The 19,385-nt window shown below is 37.8% G+C and overlaps 1 protein-coding gene across 1 annotated transcript in view; it reads left to right on the top strand.

Moving 5' to 3' along the window:
- LOC126199091 (uncharacterized) overlaps positions 1-19,173 on the top strand; it is a 133,773-nt gene extending 114,600 nt beyond the window's left edge. The window contains exons 7-8 of the mRNA XM_049935842.1: positions 4,136-4,240; positions 18,709-19,173. Coding sequence (XP_049791799.1) covers positions 4,136-4,240; positions 18,709-18,834 — 231 coding nt within the window. The 3' untranslated portion in view covers positions 18,835-19,173. The remainder of the gene's footprint in view (positions 1-4,135; positions 4,241-18,708) is intronic.
- The last annotated feature ends 212 nt before the right edge of the window (positions 19,174-19,385 follow it).

Here is a 19,385-nt window from a genome sequence, read left to right as displayed (position 1 = left end):
CTGGAATGGGGTCACTGTGGGAAGGTTTGTAGGTGGATGTACCCGACAACTTGCAGGTGATCTTTGTAGTTCAAAACAACAGTGGGGAGCCTTTGTCTGCAGGTAGGGTTATAAGGTCGGGATCAGTTTTTAGATGATTGACTGCAGTTCTTTCTGCGAATGTAAGGTTAGTTTGTATGTTGAGGGATTTGGGGAATGATGGTGAGGCGAAGTTTGAGGTTAAGAAATTCTGGAAAGTTAACAGGGAGTGATTTGGGGTTTTTTTTGGGGGGGGTTGGATGGACGAGTGAACTGAGTTAGGTGGGGTTCAACATTGGCCTTTGGTTGAGTCTGATTGATAGGGCTGCTGATGAATAAGTGTTTCCACTGTAGGGACCGGGAGAAGGAGAGAAGGTCTTTAACAAGTCCTGCATGATTGGATTTGGGAGTGGGGCAAAAAGTGAGTCCTTTGGAAAGGACTGACATTTCTGTGGTTCTAATAGTTCTGGAGAAAAGGTTAATGACAGTGTTTTGGGTCTGTTTAGGTTCTGGATTCTGTGTGGTGGTGGGAGGGAGTTTTCGAGGATGGGGTAAATCTAGTAGGTCAGCTATGAGGGGTCGTGGAGGAGGTTTGGAGGTTGCTGTAGAAGTGGTGGACAGTGGTACTCCAAAGCGAGAGTAGGAAGGGGGCTGGGTGGAGAGCTTTTTGAGGAGACGTTGTGCATGGTGCACTAATTCCAATAGTTTCAATGTATGTTATGGGTTCCAGGAATTTGGGATTGGATAGCAGGAGAATTTTGCAGATGGAGGGAAGGTACTGCAAGGAGGTTTGGGCTTGGTTGATATGGTTTTGCATTACTGTGTTGCTGAGGGCTACGAATTGGTGGAATCTGAGCAGGTTTAGGCCATTATGGGAGAGGTGGCAGACGGAGATGGCTAATGTGATGGTAAGGCCATTTGGGTAGGTAGATTCCATGAGCCAAGCAACAACATGGGAATATGTGGGACTGGGTTCTGGCTAGAGATAAGGAAACTTCTCAGTATCGATGGAGATTGAAGGAGCAAGGATTGATCGTGGTGTAAAAAATGCGAAAAATTCTGTAAGTAATGTAAATTACATCCAAAAAAATTTGCAAAAGCACGCCCAAATATGTGGTGAAATCATGAGAAGGATGAAACAGATGCAAAATACGGAAACAAGATTAAACCCGAAGTAGTCCACAATAGCGAAAGTGAAAACTCGCAAATAATGACGTGAAGTCACAATGAGAAAAAAATATAAATAATAAAATATGTGGCACCGGAAAAGTGTGGGAAATAGCATGCAAAAGTACGGGAAAGTGATGCAGGGAGAATGATTAATTAAAACGTGTAGGATTAATGTTATCTGCAGGAGTATTGTGGGACATAAGATGCTGCACTGACAATAAGCGTGGTCTTGTAGCTGTCTGTTGTTTGCGGCAAAGACGTTTGTCACAGTGTGGCTTGTAAGTAGAGTGTTCAGTAAGGCTTATAAGGCAACAAGAGAAGCACAGGAAAGAAGAGAAAGAAGGATGGACATTGAGCATAGTGGTGTATTAGAAAATAGTAACAAAGGAGACAGCACTGGTTTAGGATCGAAGAAAAGCCATCAGTCCAAAATCGAACAATGGTTAACATTTGTACTATGATAATCATCATTGCTACAACCACCTTATCATCACAGGTGCCACTTTCAACATAGACATCATCAAAGAGGTAAGATCTATCGATCTGCCTTTAGGTCTATATGTTTGCGCTATGAGTGGGTCTGTGAACTTTCTGTTGTAGGTAGTTTTCAGAGAAGTCATTTAGTATTTTTTCTGAGGATATCCTGCTGTGCCCACCATTTAAAGAAGTGTAATTATCTGAGTCGATGGTTAGATGTTTAAAATTACCTTTAATGATGACAGTATGATTGAGGACAATATGTTTTAGGGGCTGAGGTTTTCACAAAAGTTTTTGATTTCACCTAGGTTGAGTTGAGTAGTCAATAGTAGAATCCAATGAGAAATTTATCTTCACACTTGATACTGAGTATTGCCCAATCAATCTCATATGTATCTTCAATTTTCATCTCAGTAGTATTGAGTCTCTTCTTTACTGTAAGAAGTACACTACCTCCATTCCCCCTAGCCTATCTTTTCAATATGCACTTACATTTACCTTCAAAATTTCACTGCTGTCTGTTTCAGGATTTAGCTAGCATTCTGTACTATGTGGGCCCAACTGCTGTGTAGGAGCATTTCAAACTCTGAAACTTTGTTGCCAATGACAAATCATTGTTGATCACTATAATTTTAGTAGTCTCAAATGTGGGGGGCATTTCTTTGGATTTTGTTCTAATACTACTGTCATTACGTAGACTGAATGGGGAGTCGCCTAATCTAAAGAACTCTTGTTTGCACCATAAATGTATTGAATTACCTGGGTAACAGCCTCAGATGTGTTGCACATTCTTGATCCTTTTTGTAGAACCTTTCCATTGTTAAACCTGTGGTGTAAGTCTAGGAAGTCACAACCTGGTTTCTCACATAACTTTCAAAATCTCATTCAAGGCTTCCAGTTGATACAGAACTGTGGGCCACAATCTGTTCTGGAGATAATGATGCAGATTGTGAGCTTTGATGAAATTTCATGAGCAACACTGGTCTTTTCAACTTTCTCTGCCTTATGCTGGAACAAATCAAATGTGACCTTGGAGCCCAGATGACAGACATTTTTTGTTGCAGTGTGTATGACAATCTGCAGTTGATAACAACCTGTTCTACTTCGACATATTGAATGACCTCTCCAGGTGCACAAGGTGAAAATCCAATCTCTTGCTGCCATATCTTTAAGGAGTATGTTGTAGTTACCAACAATTAGAAGTTGCCAACAGTTTTGCGCTTGTCTACCAGGCACAGGACAGAGCTGGCTTACCAATAGGTAAAGTGCTTTTCACGAGTTCAGGTTAAATTTGAGTTTGAGTGTGAGACAAGGTCTTTTTGAATTGGGGGTGGGGGAAGTAATACTCCTCAGTTCCCTCTGATCCTTGCTTCCCCTGTACGCTGTCCCAAGACCTGATATTGATGCACTACCCACAGTTAAGTGGTGATAGATTCTGTGCTTTCTTTATAGAAGACTGTATCCATGGGAGAGGGTAGTACTTGAGAAACTTTTGGTATCTCTGTTTAATGACTATTGGTCGCCCTCCCAGCACATTCATTTGCAGCAACATCTAGTTGGTTGACAGCAGTAGGTACAATTTCCAAGCTTATGAACAGTACATAACTAATCCCATGCCTGAGTACAGCATTTGCAGTGGTGCTGTATTGTAACTGATGGAGTGTTTTACAGACAGTAAACAAATAACTTCAAGATAAGATTGTTAGCCCCCTTTTTAATTTTTGAGCATGTTTTATTACAAGGAATACAAGTTCCCTTTAAGAACTGAAATTATTAACACCTAGCAATATAATTTTTGTCATAACAAAAGGAAAACCTGGGATTCATGTCACTGTTTCCCTGAAGCTTCTTGGAACTCTGATGTCTTTAAGTCACAGATGTCACCTTCGTAAGAGCTATATTTATGTCATGATCATACACTTTCAAACACATCTCTTTTTTTGAACATACTACTTGAAGAGTTTGAATCACTTAAACGTAGGATAATTCTTCCTTGATGACAACTTTGAACGCTAGTTGGAAAAAGAATGGTAGCTCAGATAGCATAAAATTTACAGAATGTGCACAGTGCAAACTTTTCAGCCAAATTTTGCACTGTACCATGATTGTTCACTGAAATACATCACTTAAACTTGGCTGAAATTTTAAATATTTATCACCTTTCACTTAATAGGCTCCTATTCACAAAATATTAAGATATGTGAGCTAGAAATCTGGTATCTTTATTAAGCCGTGCAACATATCTACACACAAAATTTGAACAAAATCTTAGATAGTCAAGTGGACAACATGTCTAAAACCAGACTACATAATGAATCTCAAGCTTTTGTAAGCACACAAATCCATCATTGGAGCTCTTAACAATCAAATACGTCATCTCCCCCCCCCCCCCCCCTCCCCCAATGTTCTGGTGTCTGTTTATATCAGTTCATGTTACTTGTATCATCAGCTCTGTTTTTCTTTGTTGCAGGTTCATATGGTCTACAAAATACTATCAGGCTACTTGCTCAAAATAGCACCAAAAGGCACTATAGACAATCCAAGTAGCTACATTTTTGATGTTTTGCTTCCAGAGGTAATTTCTCTTGTATAGTAGCAAATTAATATCCATCAAACAGAGCAATTATACACAGCTGGTGGCAGGCATATGCACAAGATATGCTTGTGTATAATTCTTTCATTCTCTGTCTTTTGTTAGACCCTCATTATTATACAGGATAACCGATTTATCTTGACCATCCTAAATAAGAAGCAAAATAAATAATGTTCCAAGCACGTTGTTTATCTACAAGGGGGAAGTTAAGCATTATAATTGCCTTCCTTGTGTCTTTGCTCATTACAAAGATATGAACAGCAGTACATACTTTTTAAGTAGTGCCTTATAATATTTTTTTTACTAAGCATTCCACTTCCTCTCCTCAAGAGCTGTTTGAAAACAGTATAATGTATATATGGAAATACAACACTCAACTTTAAACAGAAACAGGGATCTACAGTAGCATTTAGTAGTACTATAATCCATTGAGGACTCTTGTGTAGGACATTCAAAGCTGCTCAAATTGTTGACAATTGGCAGTGATGTATCCATGTATGGATCTGCATGCTGGATGAAAGAACTCGTCACTGCTTCCAATCTTGCCTCCTCAAGTGAATTACAAGCAAATACAGTACATTCCTGTATACTGCAATAAGCTATGCCTTTAATGCAGTCTGAAAGAAAAAAGTCCAGAGGAGTTATCTAGTGGACTGAGCAGGTTAATCTAGATCCTCCATGGCCTACCTGAATAGCATTACACCTCCCTTCAGCCACAACAAAACAAAAGTAATGATGATGCAGCTTTTAACTAAGGAATGCTTGTACTTTCTGCAGCATATTGTTTAAAAGTACTACTGTATCCATACTAAAATAAGAACACGTTATTGCAATTACTGTTCTGCTAACTTACATTCTCTGTAGATGAATAGTATTTCTACCTTCTCTTCGATGGTGTACATTGTCAGACAGTTGACTGAATGACCATTGTGCATTTTCCTTGTGTTTCCACATGCCTACTATCAACTCCAGCAAGTGGACGAGTTATGTTATCGTTCGTACTTGCGCTGGTGCTGGTACAGGAGAATCGGAGTCAGTTTTGTGACATTTTTAATAATGTCATGTTTATGTGAACAGTACATTGTGGTATGTTTTTAAACAAGACTTGAGGAAAGGAACTGGATTACCAAATAAAAAGTATAGGGTGTAGTTCTTTAGAAAAAAGATGCACAGCTGTTCATATTTTCGTTACAAACAAATTTACAAGAGCAGCAGTCATGCTGGTTAATGTCCCTCTTGTGGCTAAACAACATTCACTTGATACATTTTGTTACACTTCTGGATGACAAGTTATTTGGACTGATCAAGATAAATGGGATGTGATGTATACCTTGACTTGAATTTCACTTTTGTAAATGTGTAGCAGTATGATAGAAAGAACAATTTTAACTTTTTACAATTACAAAACGCCAGTGTGTGTTTATGGTAATGATCAAAACCATATTACTGATTTCTGCAAAAAACTCTTACAATATTTTGAAAAGGAGGTTTATCATCATCATCATCATCATCATCATCATTATTATTATTATTATTATTATTATTATTATTATTTTCAGTGATAAAGCATCACACAGCCTTAAACATATGAGTACTAAGAAAAGTCAGCATCATTAAGTGTACTGACAGCCACATCTAATATATTTTTCTCTCTATACCATCTGAATTTAATGTATGACACATCTAAATAAATACAAGCTATGAAAGCTTAATGTAGCTACAGTACCTTGCAGGGAAGTTGTAGATTGATTAGCCAAAGTTCCAAACTACCAATTTTTATTACTCATTGTGTGGTACTGTAAATGATCTCTGTTTTACAGCAGTTGATACTGAGGAGTCTAAACAGCCCCCTAAGCTGCCTCATTATTAACCCTTGTAATCACCTTGTTTTGTTGCCTGCATATTATTGTATGAGTAGAGTGAAGGACACATTTTCCCACGTAGGCTGTATATTTATTAAGACCTCTTCTTAGTTACACAACTAGTTTTGGCGTAAAAAGCACTTTTGACTGTTTTCCCAGAGCAAAGTGCCATACACTTGCAAATAGCTTCGAACTCACATGGTGCGCTATTGTTAGTTGTGACTTACAAATTATATCATTTGTGATAATTTGACATTCAGTCTGTGCACCTAAGTGCAGGTTCACTGTTTGTGACATACATATATTTTACAAGAAAATTTTCTGTCTTTGACCTGTTGTGATTTTGTTCCTCCATATTTGCAATTGTGATTTGATTAGCTTTTTTTTTATGCATCCCGACATCATCTCACAATGATGTAGGATTTCACATCATAATATAATGAAAATAAGTAGCTCACGATGTACATACACACAGAATGTATAAGTATGTTTTTATGAAGACAGTACAGGTGGTTGGCCATGGCCTCAATGAAGGAACCATCCCAGCATTTTTCTGGAATGATTTTGGAAAACCATAGAAATCTAAATCAGGATGTCCAGACTGAGTTAAGTCTAGACTCCCAAATATGAGATCAGTGTCTCAATAACTGCACCATCTATTAGAAATATCAACTATGAGGAAAAGACAGATTGCTACTTACCGTAAGGAAGACATGTCAGGTTGCTGACAGGCACAATTAAAAGATACTCACATATAGCTTTCTGTCACAGCCTTCATCAGTAAAAAAAACACACACACACACACACACATATGCACAGTTCACACGCACACACGAGCAAGCACACATGACCGCCAACTCCAGCATCTCGGGCCAGAGTGCAACATCACTTGGAATGCAAGCAGCAATCTGGAAGGGGTGGGGAAGGGATAGTAGTGTACAGGTGGGGAGAGAAAAGAATGCTGTCTGGTGGAGTGTGCAGGGACTAGACTGCCAACAGGCATAGCCTCATGAGGTAGTGAGGCAGGGTGGTGGGGAAAAAAAAGGGGAGCAAACAAGGAGAGGAGCGGAGAAAGATGGGCAGATGTGTTGTGAGAGGCTGCAAATAAACAGAATGGCAGTCTAGTCCTTGCACACTCCACCAGGCAGCATTTGTCTCCCTCCCCACGTGTACACTACTATCCCATCCCCTTCCCCTTCCTGACACCCTCCAGACTGCTGCTTACAACCCACGTGATGTTGCATTCTGGTCAGAGATGCTGGAGTTGGCGGTTGTGTGTGCTTCCTTTTGCACGCACGCGCCGCCTGTGTGTGTGTGTGTGTGTGTGTGTGTGTGTGTGTGTTTTACTGATGAAGACTGTGGCCGAAAGCCTTTTAATTGTGTCTGTCTGCAAGTTGACGTGTCATCTTTATAGGTAAGTAGCAATCTCTCTTTTCCTGCATTGTTAACTGCACTGCCTCATTTGCATGGTCCCTGTTGCACAATTTTCTATGATTTACACATTCCTTGCACCACACAATTTATAATACAAAAAACAGTTTTCGCACTGCACCACTGGTGACTCAAGGACAATGGAAATGCTCCTTACACTCCCTTCAACTGACTCCAGACCCTTAAAAATGCAATTATACCTTGTAAAATCCCTCCCCTTCTCCTACCCATGACCTCCCGCCAGTCTGTATGAGAATCTGAAGTCAGCATTTCTACATGACAAGTGAGGTGTTGAGCTCAGGAGAATTATGAAACTATGCTAGCATTCACTGTAGATCATGGCACATTGTGATCATGTATTGTAATGTGACAGGGTGTTGCAGTTACCCTTTTCACTATTAACCACCATTCTGAATCTTGTGAGTAATCTTCAGTTGTGTAGGATGCATTACTGGTGAAGTATGAAGTATGTTTTAGTTGCCTTTGTAAACAAATGTGTTTTATTGCTTGGGCAGTTTATTGTGAAGTTTTATCCGCTGACAGAAAACGCTGTTTTGAGATTTTTGTTTGGTTTTCTTGCCAAACGTAAGTCCCAACTGGTTCTTGTTCCATAATTATGTATAGGGCGTAGTCCATATCAATTCAGGCAGGCTAGGAAAAAAATCTTACGTTCATAGTCTCGGATGTTATTGAATGTAGCATATGTTAAAATGAAGGACTAAGTAAGGAACACGTATTTGTTTTGTTTTCTCCAAAACAAATTCTCCTCCGAGATACAGTCCTCCAAAGATGACACTGCACATTACCATTTTTAAGACGTGAATTACGGAAAAAATTTTAAAATGCTGTATCTCTGGAACAGTTATAGATATTTTTTTTATTTGAAAGATAATTGCTTTATGATTACAAAGAAATCCTCCATTTGAACTTATCTCTCAAAGTTCTTTTACTGCGGTGTTCTGAACATTTTTTATAATTTGTGGAAAAAAGTTTTTTTTTTTTTTCCAAAAATGGCAATCCATAAAATTTTGATATATTTTTTTTTTTTTTCCTGTTGATTGGTACCATAGAGTTCTACATTTCCTGAAAAGGAGAGCTTCCACTTTCAGGTTGAACAGATTTTATAAACAATAGAAAGTTTTGCCATACATAAAACCTGTTTTATTACCACATTATCACATAACAGGCTCATAAAAATCAGAACCTAGTCTTATTTAACATAATTTTAGTTTTGGAAGATGAGTAAGAGATTCATTTTTCAAGCATTCTAAATGGTTCAAAACTATGTGAAAGGTCCAAAGAATTAAAGGTTTCAGTTGATACAACTTCTCTGCATTCTGTTTTGTACTGAAATTAGCTAGGCAATGAACTAAAAATGTGTTACACTGCTTCAGTATCTTCCTTTGATATAGAGTGATGCCTTCCTGTTGAACCAATAGGAACAGGAAGTGAGTGCTGATGGTGTTGTTGCTGTCCTTCAGCTGGAAACCAGCAGCTGGTCCATGTGGTAGCATAAAGTTCACTACAATTTCATTTAACTCATAGCTGGTGTCTATAATCTCTGCAATCCACCAGTCACATTCATACATACATGCCACGAACATCTCTCTTCTCAGGTTGTGCATCTGAATATTATCCTGCTGTTTCTGAGGTGTTGGCCGAACGAACGAAATTTCTTCTTTCTTGCTCTTTAAAGTGTGTGTAATATATGTTCGCCCATCACCTTACGTCCAAAAATGTGTCTTCTGAATTATTTTCACAGAAGAAATTTGTTTAGACCATTCTTCCTTTTTCTGCTCACAGAATTCTTCGATTTCCTCTTTGGACAAAAATGAGGGCTGTGAATGTGTAAGACTTTGACTCTCGTAAAATCCTGAGCATTCTGAATTGCAGCTGTATTTGGTCTGGAAAGATTATGTTTTGTAGCATGGTGTGGTGTTTCAGCAGGCCTCCTACACCATCACAAGGCCTGTTCCCATAACCAGTAGCACTGTATACCCAGTCAGTTAGCACTAGCGACTTACTCAACTCAAACAGCTGGTAATGTTTTTTAAAATGACTAGGAGCAGCATCAGAAATAATGATGATCTTCTCTGCCCTGTTTGCAGTTGAAGAATTTTGTGCATTGCTAGCAAAGCATGTGCTGAGTCATGTTCTGTCATCACTTATAACTGCAACACTTGTGGTCTTGTTTTGTAAATATGTCACTCCTGTAAAAATTGAAACCTGGTAATTACTACAATGATATACTTGTACTTCTTGTGGGAGAGTTACAGACCAGTTCTCAGCAAAATCACAGTGAAGCACTAAAAATAGTTCTTCAGCCTGTACACACCCTTTCACTTCTGCAATGTATTGTTGTTGCAATTTCTTCAGATGCTGGTGTGTTACTGCTTTCACTGACCAGTTACCAAGTTCAATGAAACTGTCAGAGGCAACAGTTTTGTTAATTAGATTATTTTCCTCTCCATGTCGCATACGTAATTTCTGCAGTGTTATCTGCTACGTCTTCCAAGCCAAGTGTCTGTAAAGACAGTCCTTGCTTTCCAGGGAAGTCACCACATTCTTGAAACAAACAAGTCTCTCGCTTTATGTCACAGACTACTAATGGCTTCAAATGCCCAACCAAGGTCTCATATGTCACGTGCTCCAGTAAGTCCTTCAAAGTTGCCACAGAAAGTTCAAAATTCATGCAGTACACACACTAACAGACATCTCTAGGTGGGTGTGGAACTACCCACTTAGGTTGTAGTGCATAAAGTTTTTATCTTCCAATTTGTGAAGTTGTATAGTTGCTCTTATAAATTGAAAAACTTCTTCAATACTGTAAGTCATGTACCTCATCACTTTCACAATTTTTTGACCGTCAACTGTTACAGTTATAGTGTCTTTTTTGTAGGCATTCTGGCAATAACAGTCCCATTTATCTTCCAGATAAAATGACTGCACTATTTGAGCTGCTTCTACAGGATAACCATAATAGGGATCTGGTCTTCCAAAGACTCCTTTTACAGACCAAGCGTTTCTTGAATTGTTTACCATGTACTTTTGATACTGATGGAATATGATTCAAAATTGTTTTCTTTCAAAATGTCTCTGGAATAATAATTAAAACTTGTACCTTTTCACTGTAGGATGCACAGTATTCAACAGCTTCATTTATATCTGTGAAAATAGTCCTGGCAAGAGGTGCAAGAGTGCTTTGGTTCATTTTCTTCTGAAGATGGAATTTCTTCTTTGAAGAGTGTGGTCAGTTTTGCTGTAGTGTATTCATCCATAGCTTTAGTAATTTCTCTGCACTTTCTTGATGCGTAGAGCTTATGACTCAACTTCACTGACCATGGTTTCTTAACAGGACTAACACCTACTTCTGTAGTTGGCTGGTTCAGGGTATTTAATTCTTTCTTTATTGATGCAAAATCTGCACCATGGGAGGCTTCACTTTGTTCAGATACTATCATTGGTGTTATTCTGTCAAAACATTTAGAACACAGAAAGTCGTCACTGGAAACAGTATTCACTTTGAAACAGAATCTTCAGATGAGAACCTTATTCCCAACCTGAACAAAGTCTGTTTTTTGTTTGCCATATATATCACTCTTATATGGATGTGCAAATAGTCAGCACACTTCTCCTGTGGCCCCAGTCAGGAGACAGTCCTTTTCACAAAACACACTGCAACTGTGTCAACGGGCAAATTCTTCACAAAAACACAGAACTCACTGGATGGTCTCAGATTTCTTAGAAGCTTCTTCAGTAAACCAATTAGCACTGAACAACTACAATACCAAAACCTGCAATGAACAACTGTGACAAAGAACCTGACAAGAAACAACAACAAAGTGTAAGAAATATCTGCAACAATAAAAGTGAAAAGAAATAATTGCAACAAAGAAAGTGAGAAGAAATAACTGCAACAAAGACAATAGAAATAAACATTGTAAAGAAATTAGTAAGAATTAAAAAAAAAATGATTTTTTAAAAAACCAGTCCAACTTAAAAGTGGAAGCTCTCCCTTACAGTAAATATAGTACTACATGGTAATAATCAACAGAAGAAAATGTAACTTTTCTGGATTGTCGTTTTTGAAAAGAAAAAAAATCTGTAAATTGTAAAAGAAATTTAAAAAGGTGCCAGTAAAAGAACTTGACAGATTTGTCCGAACGGAGGATACCATTGTAATCGTAAAGCAGTTATCTTTAAAATAATAAAAAACCTCTAACAAAGTATCTAGAACTGTTACAGAGATACAGCCTTTTAAAAAAATTTCCGAAATTTGTATCTTCGACATGGTGTTTGCAATGTCATCTTTGGAGGTCTGTATCACTGTGCAGGAATTTTTTTTAGAGAAAACAAAAAAATGTGTGTTTCTTACTTACACCTGAATTTTGACATATGCTAAATTCAATAAAAATTCAACAGTCCCCATGTGTTGAACCCCAGAAAAGAGTTCCATAGCCAAGAAATTAGTGTACATGAGAATAGTATGTCAAGACAAGATATTGGGCTTTGTAAAGTGATACAACCCTAAGAGCATAGTACGCTGATGACAGTCTTTTTGCCAGTATCTTTGTGTGTTCATTCCATGTCAATTGAAATCAATAATCATCCCTAAAAACTTTGTGTTTGTTACACATCTATGCTTAATGCAAAAAGTTTTTTTTCTGTTCTTTTGCTGATACTATTTGTTTCCATTATGTTCATTGTGAATTTATTACATACTGCCCAGTTTTGAACATCATTGAATGTTTCATTTGCTTTCTCTAACAGGAGCTCTGATGTTTATCAGTGAAATGAAATGTTACCGCTGTATTCACTGCTTGAGAGTACTTAACCATGGTATCAATTCTGTGAATGTGATCTGTCAGTCCTGTCTTCGTGATTATCTTTACCTTTAAATCTTCTCTTTCTGCACTTGTGTCACTCCTTGAAGTCATGGTCCTGCTATGCACTGCCACTCATAGCTGTACCGAACTTCTTATCTATCTAAATGAAAGTGCTGTGATAATGGAAAATTATGTTTGCTAACTGTAGCTACAAAATCATGTAACCACTTCCTCTCAAAATCCTCCTGTATTTAACAGTCTCCATAACACGTTCAACATATCAGTTAAACATTCACATTTTACTTCTTAATTGCCAAACTTGTCGACAGACAGATCATTAGTGTACCTAGGTCAAGAAGTAAGTAAGTAATTAATTAAGCATTTTTAAATTATCAACAGCCATTGTCACCTTACACTCTTCTTCTTTGTCCACGGAATCCCTAAGTTGCGATATCAAAGTGTAAACGGCTCCTTCCCACCAATAAAACACTCACCCTCCATCCTGGCTTTGGCTGTACTGTGCGTAGAAAAGCATTTCATGTCTGCACATAAATAAAAAATGCAGGCACAGTATGTGGTCTTTTCTCTACCAGTGCTATCTTACCATACTGGCCATTAAAATTGCTACACCAAGAAGAAATGCAGGTGATAAATGGGTATTCATTGGACAAATATATTATACTAGAACTGACATGTGATTACATTTTCACGCAGTTTGGGTGCATAGATCCTGAGAAATCAGTACCCAGAACAACCACCTGTGGCCGTAATAACGGCCTTGATATGTCTGGGCATTCCACACAATACAGTTCATCAAGAGTAGTGACTGGCGTATTGTGACGATTGACCACACGTTTTCAATTGGTGAGAGATCTGGAGAATGTGCTGACCTGGGCAGCAGTCGAACATTTTCTGCATCCAGAAAGGCCCGTACAGGACCTGCAACATGCGATCGTGCATTATCCTGCTGAAATGTAGGGTTTCGCAGGGATCGAATGAAGGGTAAAGCCACGGGTCGTAACACATTTGAAATGTAACGTCCACTGTTCAAAGTGCCATCAATGCGAACAAGAGCTGCTCGAGACTTTTAACCAATGGCACTCACACCAATGGCATCACACCGGGTGATACGCCAGTATGGCGATGATGAATACACGCTTCCAATGTCCGTTCACCGCGATGTCACCAAACACGGATGTGACCATCATGATGCTGTAAACAGAACCTGGATTCATCCAAAAAATGAAGTTTTGCCATTCGTGCACCCAGGTTGGTCGTTGAGTACACCATCGCAGGCACTCCTGTCTGTGATGCAGGCAACGGAAAAAGCATGCGAAGTTCAGAAGAACGCGAAATCCCGAAGATTGGCTAAAATTTACAGACGCACGAAATTTGGCGCGGACTTCAATGCAAGATGCCTTTAATAGGTTCCACAATGAGACATTGTCTCAAAATTTGGTAGAAAATCCGAAGAAATTCTGGTCGTATGTAAAGTACACAGGCGGCAAGACACAGTCAATACCTTCGCTGCGCAGTGCTGATGGTACTGTTCCGACGACTGTGCCGCTAAAGTGGAGTTATTGAACGCAGTTTTCCGAAATTCCTTCACCAGGGAAGACGAATGGAATATTACAGAATTTGAAACACGGACAGCTGCTAGCATGAGTTTCTTAGAAGTAGATACCTTAGGGGTTGCGAAGCAACTCAAATCGCTTGATACGGGCAAGTCTTCAGGTCCAGATTGTATACCGGTTAGGTTCCTCTCAGAATACGCTGATGCAATCATATACAACCGGTCGCTCACCGATAGATCTGTACCTACAGATTGGAAAATTGTGCAGGTCGCACCAGTGTTTAAGAAGGGTAGTAGGAGTAATCCATCGAACTACAGACCTACATCATTGACGTTGGTTTGCAGTAGGGTTTTGGAGCATATACTGTATTCAGACATTATGAATCACCTCGAAGGGAACGATCTATTGATATGTAATCAGCATGGTTTCAGAAAACATCATTCTTGTGCAACGCAGCTAGCTCTTTATTCACACGAAGTAATGGCCGCTATCGACAGGGGATCTCAAGTTGATTCCGTATTTCTAGATTTCCGCAAAGCTTTTAACACCATTCCTCACAAGTGGCTTCTAATCAAGCTGCGGGCCTATGGGGTATCGTCTCAGTTGTGCGACTGGATTCATGATTTCCTGTCAGGAAGGTCGCAGTTCGTAGTAATAGACGGCAAATCATCGAGTAAAACTGAAGTGATATCAGGTGTTCCCCAGGGAAGCGTCCTGGGACCTCTGCTGTTCCTGATCTATATAAATGACCTGGGTGACAATCCGAGCAGTTCTCTTAGGTTGTTCGCAGATGATGCTGTAATTTACCGTCTAGTAAGGTCATCCGAAGACCAGTATCAGTTGCAAAGCGATTTAGAAAAGATTGCTGTATGGTGTGGCAGGTGGCAGTTGACGCTAAATAACGAAAAGTGTGAGGTGATCCACATGAGTTCCAAAAGAAATCTGTTACAATTCGATTACTCGATAAATAGTACAATTCTCAAGGCTGTCAATTCAACTAAGTACCTGGGTGTAAAAATTACGAACAACTTCAGTTGGAAAGACCACAGATAATATTGTGGGGAAGGTGAGCCAAAGGTTGCGTTTCATTGGCAGGACACTTAGAAGATGCAACAAGGCCACTAAAGAGACAGCTTACACTACACTCGTTCGTCCTCTGTTAGAATATTGCTGCACGGTGTGGGATGCTTACCAGGTGGGATTGATGGAGGACATCGAAGGGTGCAAAAAAGGGCAGCTCGTTTTGTATTATCATGTAATAGGGGAGAGAGTGTGGCAGATATGATACGAGAGTTGGAATGGAAGTCATTAAAGCAAAGACTTTTTCGTCGTGGCGAGATCTGTTTACGAAATTTCAGTCGCCAACTTTCTCTTCCGAATGCGAAAATATTTTGTTGAGCCCAACCTACATAGGTAGGAATGATCATCAAAATAAAATAAGAGAAATCAGAGCTCGAACAGAAAGGTTTAGGTGTTCGTTTTTCCCGCGCGCTGTTCGGGAGTGGAATGGTAGAGAGATAGTATGATTGTGGTTCGATGAACCCTCAGCCAAACACTTAAATGTGAATTTCAGAGTAATCATGTAGATGTAGATTTAGTGTAAATTAAGGTTTCTACACGACCAACTCTCATGGTCTGAGTAGAAAGAAAGTGGGACATGTTGCTACCCTTTAATAGCAACATGTACCATCACATCAGTGACTGTGATGTTGTTGTCATCAGCAAATAGAACCTTTTCTGAATGTCTTGCACTGCCTGGAAAGCATTGATATGTACACTGCCTTACAAAAAGTGAAACACCCAGAAGGGGAGGAGAAAATGCAATGAAACTTCACATTCGGGAGGGTATAGTGATATCACTTCAGTGATTATAAAATTGTGTCAAATTTACAAATAAATTGGCAGTAAGAGCCCATTTGTGAACATGAAGTTGCAGCATCTTTGAACTGGAAGCACTGAAAGCTGCAAAAGGTGTCATAAAGCCATTGTATCTTTCCTTAAGCAAGTTGCTCCGTCAATGTTGTAACTGGTCCTTCATATCCTGGGTACTGGCACTGTGATGGAATTGATGTTCAATTGGTGACAGATGTTGGGGTGTTGCTGCCACAGGAGTACCTCAACATAATGCAGACAGTTCATAGAGACACTTGCCATGCATAGATGAGTACATCCTGTTGAAAAATGGCACTACGGTACTGTGGCATGAGAGTTAACGCATGAGATGCGGGATGTGAAGGGTTTCGATGTGCCTGGTGCACAATACAGTGCCCTTCCTTGTGGTGGTCAGACGTGGTTGATCCAGTACACTACTCTCGGGGGTACTAATGTTTATATGTTTATTGTCTTACAATTGGTTTTTATAATTAAGTTGCTGTTGCTTTCACTAATCTCTTCCTAGGCTGATTTTGGCATCACCACCTTCCCTCCTCCTTTCCTTATTCCATTCTTCTGCCCTGCCATCTTTTCTATACTAGGCCTACCCTATTTCTGTCCCTGCTCATAACAAAAGCAGTCTTTTTTATCTGTTTCGTGGATTTGGGATAGTAGATTGTTACCAAGAAATTAAGACACTGAACTCGTATTTGGATGGAGTGGAGTTGAAACGCCAATTCCAAACATAAAGATTTAGGTTTTTGCTTCTCTAATTACTTGAGGTTAATAGTTCTTGAAACATGATCAATATTGATTTACTCACCCTCATTGTCCAACTTGACCTTATATGCTTTGTCTGATGGTCTTATTGTCAACAGGATATTGGAATACAACGATCCATCTGTGCATTTGGAACATTATTTGCTTTTTGAGGCAATGGTAGAGTGCAACTCGTTACCCATTTAGATTAGATTAGATTTAGATTAGATTAATTATTCATTCCATAGACCGACAAAAGAGGGGATCCTCCTGGGTGTGGAACATATCAGATAAACACATTACAAAAATGTAATTAGAAAAACTTCAGTTTCATTAATTTTAATGATTCTCAGTCAATAAACAGTAAAATTACGCACATGAATTAAAATTAAACTTCTAATATTTACAGCTTTAATACTTACATCTGCTTTCATTAAATCCATCTTTCACACAGTAGATAGTTACTTGGCTGTTACTACCAAGTATTGTCAAAAATTAAAGTATAATTAATTTTTATTAAAATGGTCTACTGCACATGTTGAGAAATTCATGGATGGAATAGGAGGAGTTGGCCACCAAAAATTCTTTTAAATTATGTTTAAATTGTGCCTTGTCTGAAAGTATTCCCTTAATGCTTGCTAGTAACTTCTTGAAAATATGCATTGCTAAATACTGGACTCCTTTCTGGGCAAGAGTAAGTGATTTTAAATCTTTATGTGTATTGTTCTTATTCCTAGTATTGATACTGTTTAGTAAGCAGTTAGTTGGAAAAAAGAGATGTATTATTTACAACAAACTTCATTAAGCAGTAAATATACTGAGAAGCTATGCGTAGTATGCCCAATTCTTTGAATTTACACTACACATTACTCTTATTATAAGCTTTTGTACTCTAAAAATTTTTTCTCAGTTTGTGGAGTTACCCCAAAATTTCTCGGTTTGTGGAGCTACGCCAAAATATGATACCATACGACATAATGGAGTGAAAATAAGCAAAATATGCCAGTTTTTTTTTTTTTAATATTTATATCTCCTATGTCTGACATCATTCGCATTGCAAACACAGACTTGTTTAGGTGCTTTAGCAGTTTGTTAGTATGTTGCTCCCAACTGAATTTAGTATCAAGTTGTAATCCCAAGAATTTTACACTCTCAACTTCTCCTATTTCCATGTCGTCATATTTTATACACACACTAGAATGAAATCTCTTGGAAGTTCTGAACTGCATATTCCTCAGTACATAAATATAAACAATTCAGTAAGAGAGGATTAACAGGATATATGATGTACAAATATACTGTTAGTTCCTAAGTTTTCTAATTAAAATTGTCATTAAAGATGTGGTCTTTTATGCCTTTCATTCAAATATTAATGTACATCAAAGTCTGCAATGTGTCAATTGGAAAACAGATTGATCAGTTTCTTAATAAAAAAAAAAAAAAAGTTTGTGATGATTGTTGAATTACTTTTTAAGAATTGCCTATTGCCTAGCACAGTCATATATAATTTCAACAAGAAATTACCAGTTTTGGTCATCAACAGCCTTCTTCAGATCATAAGAGAAAGCAGTAGTTCACTCACAAACATATTAATTGACAGTCTATTTTTGTGTGTGAGCTACTGCTTCAGATTTTAAGATGATCAATGACAACTGAAATATATAATTTCTTGTGAAAAGGATATGTAATTATGCCAAACAATAAGCTATTTTTAAAAAGTGTTCAGTTTCTGTATGAAATTATATGCAACATTACCTAAATGTTTATTAAAATACAAACTCGAAATACGGGAATGGCATTATGCAGATTTCCATCATATGTATGTAAGTTATTTGAATAGTTAACAAGTGATTAGATGCAAATTACTCTTTCTTGGCAGGTAGTGTTAACAAAGGACTCAAAGTTTCCAACTGAGTAATTGTTTTGATATTTTGTAAGTTTCTGTGAAAAATTGTTAACTAGAAAATGTAGGAACATTGATGCAAATTGATAGATTCTTAAGAAAATGTGTATTGTGCCTTGGATATTGCACTATTACCAATCATAAAAAGATATGTATTATGTTTGAGTTTATCATTTAGTTCTAATTTTATATGTGAGACACTCGATGGCTGTTTATTTTTCAGGCCATCATTTTTGCTTTGGAAAACATACATGGAATTAGGAAACAAGAAGCTGAAAAGGTTTTTACAGAAATGACTTTGTGTAAATGGAGTTTGCAAAAGTGTTCCAAGAAGTCTAACACAATATGAGAAGAAAGGAAAAAAATGTAAATAGCATCATCAGTCATAAAAATTTGCTACACATGCAAAATGTGTACCATGCTCATTGCTGTTGTTTTAAGTTCACCTCTCTCTTTCTACTTTGTAACATATGTATTTTTTTTCTTTTTTTACAAACTTAGTAATTAATTACATTGTACGCTCTAAACTGGTACTGGTTTTGTGATGAATGTCTGTTTGAAAAGTTAATCCATTGTATTTTTATGCAACTTTTTATTGTTGAATTGTTTTTCCTTTTTGTATTGAGCAAAAACGATCTTTTTTCTTCATCTTCCTTGTAATGTGATTGTGCTACAAAAGACTGATTACATGTTACTGTATAGTTTTTAACTTTGTAAAAAACTGTCATATGCTGAATTGTTTTGTTTTACTTACTGTAATGTAAACTATGATTGAGTAAATATAGATTCTGTGGTTTTTATCCTAGATTTCTTTTTAAAATTTGTGTGATAGTTTAAAATTAAATTTCTTTCAGAATTAATGATTTATTTGAGAATGCAGGCAGGAAATTCACTGACAGA

This window comes from Schistocerca nitens, chromosome 8, assembly GCF_023898315.1.
Source record: "Schistocerca nitens isolate TAMUIC-IGC-003100 chromosome 8, iqSchNite1.1, whole genome shotgun sequence".
Lineage (NCBI taxonomy): Eukaryota > Metazoa > Arthropoda > Insecta > Orthoptera > Acrididae > Schistocerca > Schistocerca nitens.
This window is presented reverse-complemented; position numbering and strand designations above follow the sequence as displayed.